This window comes from Oncorhynchus clarkii, chromosome 8 (assembly GCF_045791955.1).
Source record: "Oncorhynchus clarkii lewisi isolate Uvic-CL-2024 chromosome 8, UVic_Ocla_1.0, whole genome shotgun sequence".
In the NCBI taxonomy this organism is placed as follows: Eukaryota; Metazoa; Chordata; class Actinopteri; order Salmoniformes; family Salmonidae; genus Oncorhynchus; species Oncorhynchus clarkii.
In genome coordinates this window covers 33027193-33047479 of record NC_092154.1, presented here as the reverse complement: position 1 = coordinate 33047479, position 20287 = coordinate 33027193, and the positions used below count along the sequence as shown (strand labels likewise).

Below are 20287 nucleotides of genomic sequence, written 5' to 3'. Positions count from 1 at the left end.
CAAAAAACAATCAGATTTTGACAGATATGGCTGAGACACAAAGAAAATTCAAGGAGAGGGGGTTCAAAAATGGTCAGATTAACACTGCCATTGAGAAAATTCAAAACAAACTGAGACATGATCTTTTTCAAGGACAGTCTCGCAAAAAGAAGCATTCTTGCGTTCTAACTACTACCCGCTATTCAAAGTGCTCTGAACAAATTATGGGAATCGTTCACAAACATTGGCACATTCTAAACTCCGATGACAGTATCGGTAATGTGTTTTCGGGCCCTCCCTTGGTTGTATTCTCGTGGGGCAGAAATCTCAGAGATTAATTGGTAAACTCTGATTTACCACCCCAAGATATCTCTGCACAACTTCTATTTCCACCCTACTGGATGGAAACTACAAGTTGTGCTCAATGCAATGGCACTTATAAATGTAGATCCTTTAAACGCCCTCAAACAGGGAAACAGACCCCAATCAAAGGTGTAATCACATGCTCCACTAAGGCAGTTATTTATCTTATAACTTGTCCTTGTGGTAAAAAATTGTGGGTAAAACAAAGTGTGAATTAAAAGCATGAATCTCGGGGGCATCTTAGCACCATTTTAACGAAGTACGCTGAGAGTCGGGAAGCAAGTTCAGGGAGTGAATACATTTAATCAATAAATGATCATAAGAAACACAAACAGCGCACCGACATTTAACAGTGACATAAATAATAACGTCTGGGGAAGGAACCAAAGGGCGTGACAGATATAGGGAAGGTAATCAAGGAGGTGATGCAGTCCAGGTGAGTGTCATGAGGTGCTGGTGAGCGTGATGATGGTGACAGGTGTGCGGGATAATGAGCAGCCTGATGACCTAGAGGCCGGAGAAGGAGCACATGTGACAGTACCCCCTCCCCGATGCTCGGCTCCAGCCGCAGGACCCCGACCAAAGGAACGATCCGGGGATCAGGAGCGACTGGTCACCTCTGCTGAGGTGTCAAGCCGGCTCATGCTGCTCTGTCTACTAGAGATGAATGTACTTTGGTGCGATAAGTGCAAATCAATCCCAGAACAACAGCTAAAGACCTTATGAAGATGCTGGAGGAAACAGGTACAAAAGTATCTATATCCACAATAAAAAGAGTCCTATATCGACATAACCTGAAAGGCCGCTCAGCAAGGAAGAAGCCACTGTTCCAAAACCGACATAAAAAAGCCAGACTTCGGTTTGCAACTGCACATGGGGACAAAGATGGTACTTTTTCGAGAAATGTCTTCTGGTCTGACTCAGTTACACCAGCTCTGTCAGAAGGAATGGGCCAAAATTCACCCAACTTATTGTGGGAAGCTTGTGGAAGGCTACCAGAAACGTTTGACCCAAGTTAAACAATGTAAAGGCAATGCTACCAAATACTAATTGAGTGTATGTAAACTTCTGACCCACTGGGAATGTGATGAAAGAACTAAAAGTTGAAATAAATAATTCCCTCTACTCTTATTCTGATATGTCACATTCTTAAAATAAAGTGTTGATCCTAACTGACCTAAGACAGGGGATTTTTACTAGGTTTAAATGTCAGGAATTGTGAAAAACTGATGTATTTGGCTAAGGTGTATGTAAACTTCTGACTTCAACTGTAAATACCAACTCTACATTTGAAAATGCAAATCTAATATCTAATCACTCTGTCAAAACACTAGCAAATTTCTATCCAAGAGGAAGAAATAGTATTTTGAAAGTCGTTGTGCTATGATTGACTAACAGTTTATAGCATTACAAAACTGCATTACTTTTCATGTCTCAGTTCTACCTGCTTACAATGGGCAATACGAAACCCATTGTTTTTTACAATTTTCCTTTTACTGTAAACCACTCTACATTTTTTGGTTAAGTGTCAAATGTGTGCATTTTTGGCAACATGCTATCTAAAGGTGAATGAGTCATCTTTACTTTATAGAATGTACAGTAGAAACAAATAGTGACAGAATTGCTGCAGTAAAAGCTTTATTAGCAACAAGAAATTGCTGCCAGTGATCAACAAAACCTCCAACATACATGGCCTTTGGTTCAACAACACATCCAACATACATGGCCTTTGGTTCAACAACACATCCAACATACATGGCCTTTGGTTCAACAACACACCCAACATGCATGGCCTTTGGCTCAACAACACATCCGACATACATGGCCTTTGGTTCAACAACACATCCGACATACATGGCCTTTGGTTCAACAACACATCCGACATACATGGCCTTTGGTTCAACAACACATCCAACATACATGGCCTTTGGTTCAACAACACATCCAACATACATGGCCTTTGGTTCAACAACACATCCAACATACATGGCCTTTGGTTCCAAATGTGTAAAAATAAAACAATTACAGTAAAAAAGGCACAGAAGGGATCAAACACTAAAATACCCCGTCCTGTTCTAATCTATTCCATCTTCAGCATTTGGCCACATGTTCTCGTCCACATCACATCTTATGTCGTCTCTCGCCCAATGCGCCTTGGATAGAAACGCTTGGCCTGCCTTATCCACCCCTGGCAGTCTTCAGCTGAGATGTCTCTGCAGCTGGCATCTGTTGCATCCAGGAGGGACATTTGGTCATGTGACCAATGATCATACACTTTCCACCTCCAGACAGAAAAACATTCCTCAATGGGGTTAAGGAAAGGTAAGTAGGGGGGGGGGGGGTGGGGGGTATTTTGATATTTGCTCCTCTCTGACCCGGCACGTCAACGGTGGCCCTTTTCCCGATGACGTTTCTTCCCCGCCGACGTCTTTTCGCCAGGTTAAACCCTGCCTCGTCTACATCAATGATTTAATATGGGGTCTGATTAGCCTCCAACTCCATGACTCTCTGAAAGAAGTCAAACACAGTATGTGTAAATGCTTTTCAGTATATCCTACTGAATGTACTGTAACCCATGTTTACATGTAGAGTAGCATAGTGGAAAACTCACTGTAGAACAAGACATAATGGATAGACCATACCTGAACGTATTGGTCCCGGAGATCCTTGACCCGCTCACTGTTCCTTTCAAAAAGAACTGTGTACAACTGTTTCATTCAAACTGTGTTTGGTCAGAGTCCGAGCCAATGGTAGTCAGGCTGATGCTTTCCACGTTGTGAAGTACCAGGTTGTCCTTTACAATTCGGGTCTGATTTTTTCTCAGTTTTATTGCATTGTCAGCAATGACCAATCCTACAATGGCATGCTCTTGGTCTTCACTGAGGAGCTTTCCTCTTCCCTGAGAGGGAGGAAGATGTCGCGTCCTTTAGAGGAACAAAAATACTACATATGTATTGGGACTGGTGGCCTACAGTTACTGTGGGACATAGCAACAGTAATGATAGAAGAAGCCCTTGTGAAATGCATTACTTACCTGTTGGTTTGCTGAAAATTACAGATAATGGAAGCCATGGTTGACCGTCTGAGATTAGGCTGGACTCTTTCACCAGCCTCTCTCAGTGATAGACCATGGTTTATCACATGGTCTATGATGGTGGCTCTTATTTCATCAGTGACAACAGCTCTTACTCGCCTTTGAACACCACCACACATTCTTACTCCTTTCCCCCTACCTCTCCTTCTTCATTGTCCTGGTCCAACTACTCCTCTGCCTGGTCCAGCTATTCCTTTCCCTGGTCCAACTACTCCTCTGCCTGTTCCAACTACTCCTCTGCCTGTTCCAACTACTCCTCTCCCTTGACCAGACATTATTTTTTCTCTCTCTGCTCCTCTGTGTTGTTCTGTATCCACATTAAACAAAATCAGTCCAAAGAGTCCCCTTTTTACTGTGTATGTCCATGCAATTGAAAGAACTTCAACACCTGGCTATATCTCCGATTGAGATTGGAATCAGCTGTGGTTGGTCTATTTTACACAATTTATAGTAAATCAGCTATTTCTCAATCTGTTCATTCAAAAAAATGCTTATCAGCTATTTCAATATATCTTTTGAGCTGCTGTTACAGAAGTAGAGGCTTTATACTATATTTAAGGTTTTGAACATTAGGTCTTCATTTCTGGCATGCTGTGTGCAAGCATTTGTAAATAAGACAAGAAAGATCCATCATTTTGGAATTGGGTGAGCTTGTATGTAAATAAAATGTAAGCATTTTAGAAACGTGTTAATTGACTGGATATTCTGTGAAAACAACATAAATTGTGTTAATGGTGTATGGTCCACAACAGACGGATGTTGTGATAGTTGTGTTGAGAGTTTTGAAAATGTGACTATAGATTGGGCTAAAGGATGTTAGCGATTGTAAAGGCACTCATTTAAAATGGCTGTTTTTCAGTAAATGTTGATCAATGTTGCCATCAAAAGGTTGTATGAACCTCTACAGGTGTATTCTTCAACAAAGATTCTTCACATCTTTAAAGTGTACACGTGGCACCACCTGGTGGTCTAGATTGACAGTTTTCCTGTTTGTAATAAAATGTTGCCACTGTCAGTAGTTTCCTCAGTAGACAAGGCCACATAAAGTAAGTATGGGAGAGTGGGGTAAGTTAAGGCACCACATAACTTGAGCCACCCCTTGTTTTTAGGAAACCATACACAAAATGAATATTTTGACCAAATAGTTAGGAAGATGTCATCATTTCATGGAGTCTGTAATAGAAGAAACCAAATGGAAAAAGTGGTAAGCAAGTTAAGTATAAAAAAACTGGTTTTCACCAAGTCAAATTCATTTATTGTGTTAGAGGTTCCAGTATCTAAACCAAAATAGATTATTTTAAGATTGTTCTATACATCAATTGGTGTCTCCAGCTTCAACATGAGGTTGTAAACCTAGCATGAAGTGCATCCTTGTACCTGTGTGGGCTAATATAGTAATCATGTTTTCCTTGGGGTAAGTGTTTGTTAGGCATTAAGCCTGTGTTAAAAGATGCAATGATTAAAACACTAAAAAGTGATTGTGTGGAATGGTGTTTGGGAAATAAAGATAGACATGGTTTTAAAAAGATAGCGGTAATATTTAATTCAGTACAGAAATTAGTAGGCGGCTCGACTTACCCTGTCCCTCGGCTCAACTTGTGCCAAGAGACCACTTTTTTTAGGGACAAGCTATGTTCTCAAAACGGCAATGTTTACATGAATTCTGATTATTTCCAGGGATACACAACATCCTGAAATGTATGTAGATATGTTTGTTAGAAAGAATACAATATTTCCCTCGATGGAGTGATGTTACATGTAAAAAAAAAAAAATCTCAACTTACCCCACTCTCCCTTAAGTAGCCTTGGGCAGAAAGGCTCATAGGAGCAGGAGCCCATCTCCTGTTTCTGTAGTGTGGCAGCTTGATGTACAAGTACACGCCCTGGACAAGACAGTAGGCTATCGCATGGCCTTTACCTCCAATCCATCTCCTTGATGCTGAGTGCCGAGCAGAGATGCATCAGGTCCCATTTTTTAGTCTTTGGTATGACTCGGCTGGGGAACAAACTCCCCGACCTTTCAATCTCAAGGTGAACCCTCTAACCACTGAGTTGGCGAGGCTACATGGTACCACCTAATTGCTATTGTCCACCTTGCATAAGAGGTTTCTAACCTCAATGGTCTTTTCTGGGTTACATAAAGGTTATTTAAAAAAAAAAGAGGATCAATTCAAACCACAGGTTTTCAATAAGGTTTAAGTCTGGAGACAAAGCTGGCCATTGCAAAATGTTGATTTTGTGGTCATAGGACCGGTTCCAATCCAAGTGCCAATGCTGTCTATTAAACTCTAGGCGGTGCTATTGTCAGATGACATGAGCTCTTTGGCCACGCACACCAGTGGTGGGTTTGGCGTCGAAAAACAGAAGCATGTGCAGAAAAGTAACTCATACCTACAGTAACATATGGTGGTTGTATATTTGATGTTATGGGACTATTTTGCTTACCCTGGTCCTGTGGCCCTTGTTAAGGTCAACAGCATCATGAGCTTTACCAAGTACCAGGACATTTTAGCCCGAAACCTGGTTGCCTCTGCCAGGGTGCCAATACATTTGACATATCTTTTTTTTAGATGTATTCTATTACTTGTTAAACAAAATCTCTTTCTGGAACAATTGTATTAATAAAATATAACCTCCTCAGCAGCAGGAGCAGGTGAATGCAAGGCTGAGATATTTACCAGCTAAAGGAAACCGTGAAGCATTTTCCTATCAGAGTTGTGTTTCCATCAAATTGACTTGTTGCAGATACAAGTCTGTTCTTAAATACATAGAGTACTGATGTTTTTTTGTCACTTAAAATGTTGTGTAGGCATAGCGGATGTGCCACTCTGATATTGGCATGTGCGCTCTAGCCAACAGTCTGCAGATACAGTGCAGCTATAGCATAATACCTGATGAGATTATTACGGACAAAAGTGCAAGATGATTTGTATCGATCATCAGGTCACCAGAATAAGACCCTCAATATGTATTGAAGCGTCAACCTCATCACTGTGCACTTTTACCACTCTGTGAAGTCCATCATAGCTTATTTAACCTGTAGCCTAATAAACTGCATGCTTTCCCATGATGTGGTGACATTATAGTCAGACATGTAGGCTACTTGGTTGATGATCGGCAACAGACAGCTCATTTAGCTGAAGAAGAAAATACAGCCAGACTGTATTCAGTGTTCTTTCATGCACAATGATGCACCTGTCCTTTCTGCTGCATATCAGCTATTCTTATTTGTTCTTGTCGGTTCATGTAAAAAAAAAATTGTATGCAGCTTTGAATGTTTTTATGTGTGGTATGATTGGTAGTTAGCCTATTGCAGATCTGGACCTGGCGTTAGGGCTGGAAAATGCCAGGGTACCAGTTGATGAAATTGCAAACTAGTGTGTGTTTGGCATACCAACTACTGACATACTGTCTTTGTTTGACTTACCTGTATAGGTTCAGCTAGGTTGTTTAATGTTCTTCTTCAATAAGATCATCCTGACATGTAAAAAATCTATCAGATAGACCTACTAGCCCGACACAGGCTTAGCCAGCTAGTTGGCTAGCTGCTAGCTAGTAGCCTACGCCAAATCAATTCAGACCTGCCACCTATTTAACCTGAACTATATCAGACACATCTGAAACACAATGTCAAATATACCAGAATAAACCGCTAGCTATCTGCAGTAGCCTAGGTTTGTTTGCATACACTTCTTGTGACTGGCAGAAAACACACCTACACCACTGCAAGCAGCTGTGTTGTCCAAAAAATTCTGTAGGAAATAAATAACACAAGAACAGGGCTACAGTGCATTCAGAAAGTATTCAGACCCCTTCACATTTTCCACATTTTGTTACATTACAGCCTTATTCCAAAATTGATTCAATCGTTTTTTCCCCTCATCAATATACATCATTTGCTGGTGTGGTCCAAGTATGGGTTTAAGGATTTAAAAAAAAAAATCTAGCTGAATGTGTCTCTTTTCCAAGCTTAAAAGGATAAACATTCACATGCAACACCATATTTTACTAGTTTCGGAAGTGTTTGCACATATGCCAAGAGCATACTTGGCATACGACACCGAGTACCAAGTGTGGAATGTTAGCTTAAAACAGGTCTGGATTTCAGGCTTTACACAGGTATTCAAATTCATTTCACAAAGGTTTTGTGCTTACCAGCTATTAGGTGATATCAGATAGGTTTGTAGATCTTCTTGGCAGTCATTCTCCATATGCTTAGAGATGGAAGGTTCTTCCAGGTCAGGTAAGGGCAAAATGAATGCTCATTGGTTGTGGCTAAGACCTTGCCCCTCCCCTAATTTCCTTTGAAGCGTAATGAGAAGGCTTCCTGTTTCTGTAAGAGGGTCTGTCGGCGGTTTCTTCCTTTTCAAACGTAAACAATAGCTATATCTTTTGAAGATAATTTGATACAGCTTCTCACTGTTTCAAATGTATTTACTTGAACAGATTACTACCAAAGTGACAGTTACAAAACTCATACAGCTGCACAGTTCTCACTGGGAGTGTGTTTGAATTAACCCGCAAAGCAAGAATAATCACCAAGCAACTCTGAATACTCTGTGACAAGAACAACCTGTTGACTGGTGAGTCGTTATCTTTCTCTCTTTAATTATATAACTCATTAAACTACAGACTTAAACTTAGACCAAGGTTTGCTATGCAAACATGGTTTCTTAGTTTCATATGTCTGTTGTAAACAGGAAGGGAGAGGATCCTCTTTGAGGTTCATGTCAGAGTGAGTGCAGTTTTGAGTGAAAGTAAAATAATCCAAAACACGTATGGTCGTTTACTGTATTGGCTAACCCTCAGGTCGAGTCTGGTTTAATGTTTTTACACAAAAGAGCACAGCATAAGGCAACACAAAGTAGAACTGCAGGTTAGTACTATTAGTTAAGCAAAATTGTAAACGTTAAAGCACACCTCACCCACCATTGTAAAAATCCCATTAACTTGTGTTGTACTGAGAACAAAAGTTAACAATTAACTTGGACACAAAACTGAGGTGGTGGGTATGTAGTGAAAGAGTGAGCCATGAGCACATTTCCTTATTGGAAGGAGGAGGTTTACACCCCAGTTATTGGGTTCATAGGTGGTTGTCTTTCTGATACAGAGGGAAATTATGGATAAAAGCAGAATAGGTACTTTTGAAGCTAGTCTGACTAGTTGGTTCAACTTCGCTGATGTGTAAAAGGATGTGGTTTACAGTTCTGGGCTTTCTGCCTTTGTTGCATTTGCTATGTTCTCATACTTCCTGTACACAAAACAGGTTGTTAATACATAAAACAAGATTGATCTGACTTAAAATAATAAGTTCTCTGTTTTTTTGCAGGACCAAAAATGGCTTCTGGATTGGAACGTGTCATCCTGTTCTCGATTCTTGGTCTAGGAGAATTTCTGATGCTGTTTTTAATGTACCATAAATCAGTTCCATCTCAGATCTGCCCCCCCGAGCCTGCTTTGCCAGGTCCTTACTCAAAGCGACCTGAGAACAGGTCCTTGTCTAAGCAGCCAGAGCCAGAAAAGCCCATCATGCTGTTGTGGTTCTGGCCTGAAAACCGCAGGTTTGATTTTAGCGATTGTGCCACTTTCTTCAACATTGATGGCTGCCACCTGACAGATGACAGGTCTCTGTACAACAAGGCAGATGGTGTGCTCATCTTTCACAAATCCATCAAACGCGATTTATCCAACTTGCCTCCATCACCTCGACCACCATTCCAGAAGTGGATTTGGTATCATGTGGAATCACCTACAAATACAATTAGGATACCTGGTCTAGATAACCTTTTCAATTTGACCTTGAGTTATAGGGAAGACGCAGACATCCCTGTTCGTTGGCGTTTGACTGCAAGGAAAAGCCAGGGTGAAGACTTTGTGTTGCCAAAGAAGGATAAATTAGTTTGCTGGATTGTGAGTAATAAAGACCCTGCAACTGGAACAGGGGTACGGAATAACTATTACGGAGAACTTGCCAAACATATTAAAGTGGAACTCTTTGGCAAGGCCTTTGCTAGATTCTTGAAATATGAGGACTACTACTCAACACTCTCCAGCTGTAAGTTCTACCTCTCCTTTGAGAACTCGATCCACAAAGACTACATCACAGAGAAGCTAAACGGACCACTTGCAGCAGGAACAGTGCCAGTAGTATTGGGCCCACCGAGACAGAACTATGAAGACTTTGTCCCAGGAGATTCCTTCATCCATATTAATGACTTTCCCGATGCAAAAGCTCTGGCGGAATTCCTCCTCAAGTTGGACAAGGATGATGAGGCATATCTGCGCTACTTTCAGTGGCGTAGAAACTTTTCTGCTCAGCAACATCTGGTTCAACTGAGTCAAGAGTTCATCCAAGCTATTTGTTATGGATGTGACCATGTAGGACAACACAAAGAATACCGGGTTGTTCACAACCTTTACAAGTGGTATTTTGTGTAATTAGTCACTTATGATGAGCTTTTATCATAATTTGCATGTCTATTATCTTCAATATACCAAAAAGGTATCTTGATTTATTCCACAGCACATAGGGAGTGCATACACCGCATCGAATGTGTGTTTTAGTGACCAGCCGCAGATGGGTGTCTGCCAACATTTTCGCGAGATTCTACATGTAGAATCACTTTACACTCTGTTTGTACATTACGGCTGGCTCTCTGTTCAGAGGTGTTAAGTACTCTCGGCCGACAGACACTACCGGTGTCTCCGTGCCTTTATACTCACATTTGTCTATGAAAACTTGGTATTGGTAGACTGGCCTAATATACACTGCTCAAAAAAATAAAGGGAACACTAAAATAACACATCCTAGATCTGAATTAATGAAATATTCATATTAAATACTTGTTTCTTTACATAGTTGAATGTGCTGACAACAAAATCACACAAAAATTATCAATGGAAATCAAATTTATCAACCCATGGAGGTCTGGATTTGGAGTCACACTCAAAATTAAAGTGGAAAACCACACTACAGGCTGATCCAACTTTGATGTAATGTCCTTAAAACAAGTCAAAATGAGGCTCAGTAGTGTGTGTGGCCTCCACGTGCCTGTATGACCTCCCTACAACGCCTGGGCATGCTCCTGATGAGGTGGCGGATGGTCTCCTAAGGGATCTCCTCCCAGACCTGGACTAAAGCATCCGCCAACTCCTGGACAGTCTGTGGTGCAACGTGGCGTTGGTGGATGGAGCGAGACATGATGTCCCAGATGTGCTCAATTGGATTCAGGTCTTGGGGAACGGGCGGGCCAGTCCATAGCATCAATGCCTTCCTCTTGCACAAACTGCTGACACACTCCAGCCACATGAGGTCTAGCATCGTCTTGCATTAGGAGGAACCCAGGGCCAACCGCACCAGCATATGGTCTCACAAGGGGTCTGAGGATCTCATCTCGGTACCTAATGGCATTCAGGCTACCTCTGGTGAGCACATGGCCACCCCACACCATGACTGACCCACCGCCAAACCGGTCATGCTGGAGGATGTTACAGGCAGCGGAACGTTCTCCACAGCGTCACCAGACTCTGTCACGTCTGTCACATGTGCTCAGTGTGAATCTGCTTTCATCTGTGAAGAGCACAGGGCGCCAGTGGCAAATTTGCCAATCTTGGTGTTCTCTGGCAAATGCCAAACGTTCTGCACGGTGTTGGGCTGTAAGCACAACCCCCACCTGTGGACGTCGGGCCCTCATACCACACTCATGGAGTCTGTTTCTGACCGTTTGAGCAGACACATGCACATTTGTGGCCTGCTGGAGGTCATTTTGCAGGGCTCTGGCAGTGCTCCTCCTGCTCCTCCTTGCACAAAGGTGGAGGTAGCGGTCCTGCTGCTGGGTTGTTGCCTTCCTACGGCCTCCTCCACGTCTCCTGATGTACTGGCCTGTCTCCTGGTAGCGCCTACATGCTCTGGACACTACGCTGACAGACACAGCAAACCTTCTTGCCACAGCTCACATTGATGTGCCATCCTGGATGAGCTGCACTACTTGAGCCACTTGTGTGGGTTGTAGACTCCGTCTCATGCTACCACTAGAGTGAAAGCACCGCCAGCATTCAAAAGTGACCAAAACATCAGCCAGGAAGCATAGGAACTGAGAAATGGTCTGTGGTCACCACCTGCAGAACCACTCCTTTATTGGGGGTGTCTTGCTAATTGCCTATAATTTCCACCTGTTGTCTATTTCATTTGCACAACAGCATGTGAAATGTATTGTCAATCAGTGTTGCTTCCTATGTGGACAGTTTGATTTCACAGAAGTGTGATTGACTTGGAGTTACATTGTCTTGTTTAAGTGTTCCCTTTATTTTTTTGAGCAGTGTATAAGGACCTTCTCAGAGAAGGTCTTTTAGAAATGTTCTCTGTTTCTGTTCTGGAGGTGTTTCCCTGTTACAACTTGTAATAAATCGGATAGATTTTTCATTGGTATTATCAACGACTGCTCTCCTTTTGTTTCATCTGGAAAATCCCTTTACAACTGTGTTATTGTACAGTGCATTCGGAAAGATTTCAGAACCCTTCACTTTTTCCAGATTTTGTTACGTTACAGCCTTATTCTAAAATGGATTTAAAAAAATCAATCTACACACAACACTCCATAATGACAAAGCAAAAACAGATTTATGACATTTACATAAGTATTCAGACCCTTTTCTCAGTACTTTGTTGAACCACCTTTGGCAGCGATTACAGCCTTGCGTCTTCTTGGGTATGACGCTACAAGCTTGGCACACCTGTATTTGCCGAGTTTCTCACATTCTTCTCTGCAGATCCTCTCAAGCTTTGTCAGGTTAGATGGGGAGCGTCGCTGCACAGGTATTTTCTGGTCTCTTCAGAGATGGTCAATCAGGTTCAAGTCCGAGCTCTGGTTGGGCCACTCAAAGACATTCAGAGACTTGTCGTTGTTCTGTTGAAAGGTGAATCTTCGCCCCAGTCTGAGGTCCTGAGAGCTCTGGAGCAGGTTTTCATCAAGGATCTCTCTGTACTTTGTTCTGTTTATCTTTCCCTCAATCCTGACTAGTCTCCCAGTCCCTGCCGCTGAAAAACATCCCCATAGCATGATGCTGCCACCACCATTCTTTACCATAGGGATGGTATTGGGGTTGCCTGGTTTTCTCCAGATGTGACGCTGGTCATTCAGGCCACAAAGTTCAATCTTGGTTTCGTCAGACCAAAGAATCTTGTTTCTCATGGTCTGAGAGTCCTTTAGGTGCAAACTCCAAGTGGACTGTCCTGCTTTTTACTGAGAAATGGCTTCCGTCTGGCCAGTCTACTATAAAGGCCTGATTGGTGGAGTGCTGCAGAGATGGTTGTCCTTCTGGAAGGTTCTCCATCTCCACAGAGGAACTCTGGAGCTCTGTCAGACTGACCATCGGGTGCTTGGTCACCTCCCTGACCTGGGTCCTTCTCCCGATTGCTCAGTTTGACCGAGCGGACAGCTCAAAGGAAGAGTCTTGGTGGTTCCAAACTTCTTCCATTTAAGAATGATGGAGGCCAATGTGTTCTTGGGGACCTTCAATATTGCAGACATTTATTGGTACCCTTCCCCAGATCTGTGCCCCGACACAATCCTGTCTCGGAGCTCTACGGACAATTCCTTTGACCTCATGGCTTGGTTTTTGCTCTGACATGCACTGTCAACTGTGGGACCTTATAGCCAGGTGTGCGCTTTTCCAATTCATGTTCAATCAATACAGTTTACCACAGGTGGACTCCAATCAAGTTGTAGAAACATTTCAAGGATGATCAAAGGAAACAGGATACACCTGAGCTCCATTTTGATTCTCATCGCAAAGTGTCTGACTACTTATGTAAATACGGTATTTCTGTTAAATATTTCATAGAAATTTGTAAAAATGTCTAAAAACCTGTTTTAGAATAAGGCTGCAACGTGACAAAATGTGGAAAAAGTGAAGGGGTATGAATACATTCCGAATGCACTGTATATGGTTGTCTCTCCTAGCTACCTTAAGATGAATGCACCAACTGTAAGTTGCTCTGGATAAGAATGTCTGCTAAATGACAACAATTTTAATTTCAAGTGCTAATTGTCTTTATTCCACTACTGGAGAAGCATGACTCAAATCACCTACTCATATTTCAAACATCCAGCGTGACAAAATATAAATGTTATTTTATTCCTTGCCTTACCATTAAGTGAATTATTGCCAATATATATCAACAAAGGGGATTGCATTCAGTTTTGATATTTCATTTTTACCAACTGAGAATTTATTTGTCCAATTATATTGTTGGAGTAAAACAAGCTTATATTTTGGGTTGGACATTGCATCCTATTCCTGCTCTTTTAATCAATGAAATCAAAATATTAGAAGACCAATGAACTGACTAATCAACCAACTCTTGCAAAACAAGTTATACATTTGTGAAAAACCAACATATATCTTGGTCCATCTTAGAATGAAAAACAGTTTAAATTCAGTATGCATCTTCCACCTTGTCAAAATTGTGCATGGTATGTACAATGAGTGTACAAAACATTATGAACACCTGCTCTTTCCATGACAGACTGACCAGGTGAACAGGTGAAAGCTAATTATCACTTATTGATATCACTTGTTAAATCCACTTCAATCTGTGTAGATGAAGGGGAGGAGACAGGTTAAAGAAGGATTTTTAAGCCTTGCGACAACTGTGACATGGATTGTGTATGTGTGCCATTCAGAGGGTGAATGCGCAAGACAAAATATTTAAGTACCTTTGAACTGGGTATGGTAGTAGGTGCCAGGCACACCGGTTTGTGTCAAGAACTCCAACGCTGCTGGGTTTTTCACAACCGTTTCTCATGTGTATCAAAAATAGTCCATCACCCAAAGGACATCCAGCCAACTTGACACAACTGTGGGAAGCATTGCAGTCAGCATGGGCTAGCAGCTATGAAACGCTTTCGACACCTTGTAGAGTCCATGCCCCGACAAAATGAGGCTGTTCTGAGCATAAAAAACGGTCTGCAACTCAATATTAGAAAGGTGTTCTTAATGCTTTGTCCACTCAGTGTAAGTTTATCACTTTTTAACCAATCCAGTACATTTTAGTTGAAAATGAAAAATGTCAAAGGATTTAACTTCTGAAAACTGAAACAAAAAAATGTATCAAACAAAGACAAACATGTCAATCCCACTTTTCAAGCCTGCTGAAGGCGTCTGGTGACGGCATGGCAAACACCACCCCCGGCTCTACCAGGGGCATGCTTGAGATGGCCTCCCACAGCTCTGCGAATGTCATGTTCTGTGGCCTTGCCGTTACATTTCTTGACTGCCCCCGCAACACAGAAAGAAACACATTTAGGGATATACTATACTCAAAGTAATGGATATGGCCTCGGTTACACCCGGCACTTAAATGCGACTTCTGTCATCCGGTTCCTTCAGGCTGCATTAGATCTGAATGCACGAAAGTCACATTGTGATCTGCCAGGATGGGCATTTGCTCGGAATCTGACAGTCTGGACACAATCAGAACACTGAATATGCATAAGCAATGTAAAGAGATGTTGGGGGAAATATAAATGTAACATGCAACAATTTCAAAGATTTTACTGAGTTACTGTTCATATAAGGAAATCAGTAAATTTAAATAAATACATTTGGCCCAAATCTATGGATTTCACATGACTTGTATTGTGTCTTTACTATGGATTAAATGATATATGACATGGTCTTTTATCAAATCAATTCTCTGTAATTAACATTACCCAATTAAACTAATCATGTAAATGCAATTAACTAGGAAGTCGGGGGACCACGGAAGAATGTTTATAGAGCTGTTGTCTTCCGAATAAACTCTTAAAGACCTGGTAATCTTTTATATCAATAGCAGTCAATTATTAATCGTCACCTTATTCAGTCTCATCTGAACGTCTTAAAAAATTATTGGTTATCTTCACAGGATTGGGTCTCCATCGGACCTGATGAAGCTATGCTATATTAAATACAGAATCTTATGCAGTCTAAATAACCCCCCATTCGGAAAAGGAAAATGCTAAAAATATATTTACTCTGAGCTGCGCTTCAATAGATTGGTCGAAGATGGAAGGCTTGGTTGCACAGCAAAGATCTCCCTTGTCCTTTGAATAATATTTCTGGGCGGATACGTTGTATTATCCTGTCGTTGTGTGGTAAAACAAATACGTTGTAGTACCCTGTTGTCGTGTGGTAGAACAAATACGTTGTTGTACCCTGTCGTTCTGAAGAGGGTCCGTCCTTTCCTAGGCCACGCACGTTTACAGCTGCTGCTGATGACTCGACGTCTAGGATGTATCACTTCTTTAGTGAATAAGAGTTCAAAGTTCATACCACGTTGCCATACTAAGCTCATGCTATATTCTGGCTTGTATAGTCAAAACTCATCCTTCCAGGGTGGCGATCATCACCTCCACGTTGAAATGAGGCCTTTAAAACGTATGGACATCAGTCCTCACGTCATCGGAAACACAATGTTACGTTTGTTAGGTTGTAGTCGATCAACCATTAACAACCACAGCTCACGCTGGGGTTGGCTTAGTCTGCCCTGAATTGGTTCACGGGGGCTCTTATAGAAATATAGAAAAGGGGTTGGTTCCAACCAATGCCTATTCACGTGGGCGTGGCCACTAAGTGAGCATATTCTACATATGTAAACAGTTCTCTCATTCTGAAAACTAAAATTACATTTAATCTTTTCACAAATAGTTTCATATTTAAACATTTAAATTGCACAACAATTCCATGTGAATATGATAACTAGAATGTGTAGACTTTCCAAGACACAATTTATGTCGTCCTATCATCAGCAATAATGTCTCAGACGACAACTGATCTGACATCATATTCTTTAAGTACCAACGGATACTTTCAACTGATTGGATTACCTAAATATTTTTCCGTTCGTCTCAGATTTTGAAATTATGCTTTACAGCGAAAGCAATCCAAGCGTTTGTGTAAATTTATCGATCGCATGACAAAACATTAAGTACACCTAGTATCAGGTAGCTTGGTCACGAAAATCAAAAAAGCAATCGAATTAATCGTTTACCTTTGATGATCTTCGGGTGTTTTCACTCACGAGACTCCCAGTTACACAACAAATGTTCCTTTTGTTCCATAAAGATGATTTTTATATCCAAAATACCTCTGTTTGTTTGTCACGTTATGTTCAGAAATCCATAGGAAAGAGCGGTCACGACAACGCAGACAAAAATTCCAAATAATATCCATAATGTCCACAGAAACATGTCAAATGTTTTTTATAATCAATCCTCAGGTTGTTTTTAAAATATATATTCGATAATATATCAAACGGGAGTGTAGGTTTTTCAATAGGAAAGGGAGAAACAATGGTCGCTTTACTCTGTTGCGCAAAACTCACTCTGAGAGCCCCCACCTACCACTTACGCAATGTGATCTTTCTCGTTCATTTTTCAAAATAAAAGCCTGAAACTATGTCTAAAGACTGGTGACACCTTAGGGAGGCCATATAAAAAGGAATCTGGTTGATATCCCTTTAAATGGAGGATAGGCATGCATAGGAACAGAGAGGTTTCAAAATAAGAGGCACTTCCTGATTGGATTTTCCTCAGGTTTTCGCCTGCAATGTCAGTTCTGTTACACTCACAGACAATATTTTGACAGTTTTGGAAACTTCAGAGTGTTTTCTATCCTAATCTGGCAATTATATGCATATTCTAGTTTCTGGGGCTGAGAAATAGGCAGTTTCAAATGGGTACGTTTTTTAGCCAAAAACGAAAATACCACCCCCTGCACGCAAAAGGTTAACAAAGGGCTTTCCAAGAGTCCATTCTATAGAGTAGAGAGAGAAAAGGGGCAAAGGTATTTATGGGGGTCATAAACCTCACCAACAGGGAAACGTCATGACACTGGGAATACAGATGGTCACAGATACCAATACAGTTGGTCACAGATACCTTTAAAAAAGATAGGGGCATGGATCAGAAAATCAGTCACTATCTGGTGTGACCACCATTTGAAACATGTAGGTATTACAAACTCGGTCTGGGAGAGGTTGAAAATGTCAGTGAAAACACTTGCCAGTTGGTCCACGCGTGCTTTGAGTACACGTCCTGGAATGTTGCTCACATTGGCTACGGAGAGCATTATCACACAGTCGTCTGGAACAGCTGGTGCTCTCATGCATGCTTCAGTGTTGCTTGCCTCGAAGAGAGCACAAAAGGCATTTAGCTTGTCTGGTAGGTGAGGTTTCCCTTTGTAGTTCGTAGTAGTTTTCAAGCCCTGCCACATCCTACGAGCGTCAGAGCCGGTGTAGTAGGATTTGAATCTTAGTCCTGTATTGACGCTTTGCCTGTTTGATGGTTTGTCTGACGGCATAGCGTGAATTCTTATAAGCGTTCGGATTATTGTCCTGCTCATTGAAAGCGGCAGCTCCTGCCTTTAGCTCGGTGCGTATGTTACCTGTAATCCATGGCTTCTGGTTGGGATATGTACGTTCGGTCACTGTAGGGATGACGTCATCGATGCACTTATTGATGAAGCCGGTGACTGAGGTGGTATACTCAATGCCATTGGATGAATCCTGAAACATATTCCAGTCTGTGCTAGCAAAACAGTCCTGTAGTGTAGCATTCATGTCATCTGACCACTTCTGTATTGAGCCAGTCACTGGTACTTCCTGCTTTCGTTTTTGCTTGTAAGCAGGAATCAAGAGGATAGAATCATGGTCAGATTTGCCCTATGGAGGGCAAGGGAGAGCTTTGTGTTCATCTCTGTGTGTGGAGTAAAGGTGGTCTAGAGTTTTTTTCCTCTGGTTGCACATGTGACATGCTGGTAGAAATGAGGTGAAATGGATTTAAGTTTGCCTGCATTAAAGTCCCCTGCCAATAGGTGCATCGCTTCTGGATGAGCATTTCATTGTTTACTTATGTCTTTATACAGTTCGTTGAGTGCGGTCTTAGTGCCAGCATCGGATTGTTGTGGTAAATAGATGTCTACGAATAATATAGATGAGAACTCTCTTGGTATGTAGTGTGGTCTACAACTTATTATGAGGTATGCTACCTCATGCAAGCAATACCTTGAGACTTCTTTAAGTTACCCAACCCCTCTTCCCAATCTGCTTATCAGTGGGCTAAACACCAGGCTTTTATCATTTGTAAGGAAGGAATAAGCCAGAAGAGAAGAAACAATGATGCGAGTTTCAATTTATTAGTTTATCAAGTTTTCTTTTCTCTTGATAATGAGGAAAGCCATCACTGGAGAAGCATAATGGAATTGTTATTACCATTTGAAATATGTTTAAAAGTTCCGAGATCAAAATTCCTATTAAGATATTATACATATTGAGGTAATCATTTTAAACAGATAACAAATCATACATTTTCTGTAGGCTACAGAAGCGTAAAATTCTGCACTGCGATGAAAATATGTTGTTATCCTGTATTTAGTCTCCAATCTGAGAGAGTTGCATACAATTTATATAAAAAGAAAAAAAAAAAAGAGAAAAAGAAAATGATTTACCAAATATATCTTCCATTTTATTTTAAACTTGAATCACAGATATTATCATAATTAGCACCCATTCATTTCATACAGGGGTTTGCATTTATAAAATCATACATAGGACCTACAGGCTCATCACACAGATATCTTGATCAGTCATGCTAAAACATTCATATGGGTCAATAAATAAATAATGTAGACAGATTTAAAACAATTTTAAAGCACGTTAAGCTGTCCAAGCAGTTGGCAGGGTAGTGGTTTCAAGGAGGAGGGTATGGGAAGCTCATCCAGGCTGTCAGGGAACTGCTCTGGGGGAAGCTGCCTCAGATATTTTTGCATAGCGATGACAAACAATGGAGCTGGCTTCTGTCCAACAAGATATTTTAATTTGCGCTCACCAAGGACTTTGGACCAACAAACAGTGTCTCCTTCGAGTGCACTCTTCATTTTGAAACAAATCTTGAGTATAAACATTAACAGGTTGTCAAGACACAGATTTTTGGCCCCAATGTTCACTTTGGAGTCCCACAGCTGTCCCAAAATTACATCCAGTGGTGTCACACCGTTGTGATCCTCTGCCAGTGGCGAGGCGCCATTGCCCAATAACAGAATGAATGCTTCGGAGCGCAGGAGCTCACAGGCCAGATGTAGTGGGGTCTTACCATCCTCCGTGTGAAAACATCCGCCTCGGTTCATATATGACTGCAGACTAGGTAATCGATGTGCTTCTTGCAGTATGAGACCCAGTTCCTGACAGCCATCACTAAATCGTGGCCGATGATCGACAACAACAAAAGCGCTTCATCAGTGTAGTGACTGAGCAAGTATTGAGCGTAGGCTTGGTGGTCATGTACGATAATGTACAGCAATGCCTCTTGAGGGAGATTAGGATCTCTTGCTCACATCCTCCTCCCAGTAAAAAGTCTCCATTATCCACATCCTGTGAAGAAATGGACTCAGAGCTCAAACGCCTTCTCTTATACACAGAAGTCAGATGGCTAGATAGCTTGCCAGAGCGTTTGAGTTAAGAGACCCGCTCCAGAGATTTCTTTCAGAAAAAAAGTCACCACTGGCAGCACATTTCAATGACAAGGAATGGGTCGCAAAACTCACTTACCTTTGCGACATATTCAACCTGCTCAATGAACTCAATCTGTCACTTTGGGGGAGAATTACAGCTGTCTTTAAGTTGGCAGATAAAGTGGCTGCATTCAAAGCCAAACTGAAACTGTGGGGACGGCGAGTGGACAGGGGCATATTTGACATGTTCCAAACATTAGCAGGGATTTTGGGAGATACCGGGCCGTCTTTCTCCCAGCTGGTGCACGATCACCTAGCTTCGCTGTCAACAGAGTTCGAGCGTTACTTCCCAACCGCCAA

At 41.6% G+C, this 20287-nt stretch overlaps 1 protein-coding gene and 1 pseudogene across 1 annotated transcript; one reads left to right on the top strand and one right to left on the bottom strand.

Annotated features, from left to right (window-relative positions):
• Nucleotides 1-7826: 7826 nt before the first annotated feature.
• Nucleotides 7827-10079, top strand: LOC139415644 (4-galactosyl-N-acetylglucosaminide 3-alpha-L-fucosyltransferase 9-like). Its single transcript, XM_071163758.1, has 2 exons — nt 7827-8019; nt 8766-10079. Exon 2 carries the CDS (start codon nt 8774-8776, stop codon nt 9872-9874), a length of 1101 nt encoding a protein of 366 aa, XP_071019859.1. The 5' UTR covers nt 7827-8019; nt 8766-8773; the 3' UTR covers nt 9875-10079.
• A 9044-nt stretch (nt 10080-19123) lies between these two features.
• On the bottom strand, nt 19124-19837 carry LOC139415438 (ankyrin repeat domain-containing protein 9-like; annotated as a pseudogene).
• Nucleotides 19838-20287: the final 450 nt, after the last annotated feature.

Excerpts from the sequence above, each read along its gene's own strand:
- LOC139415644 (XM_071163758.1), top strand. The coding sequence starts at position 8,774 with ATGGCTTCTGGATTGGAACGTGTCATCCTGTTCTCGATTCTTGGTCTA.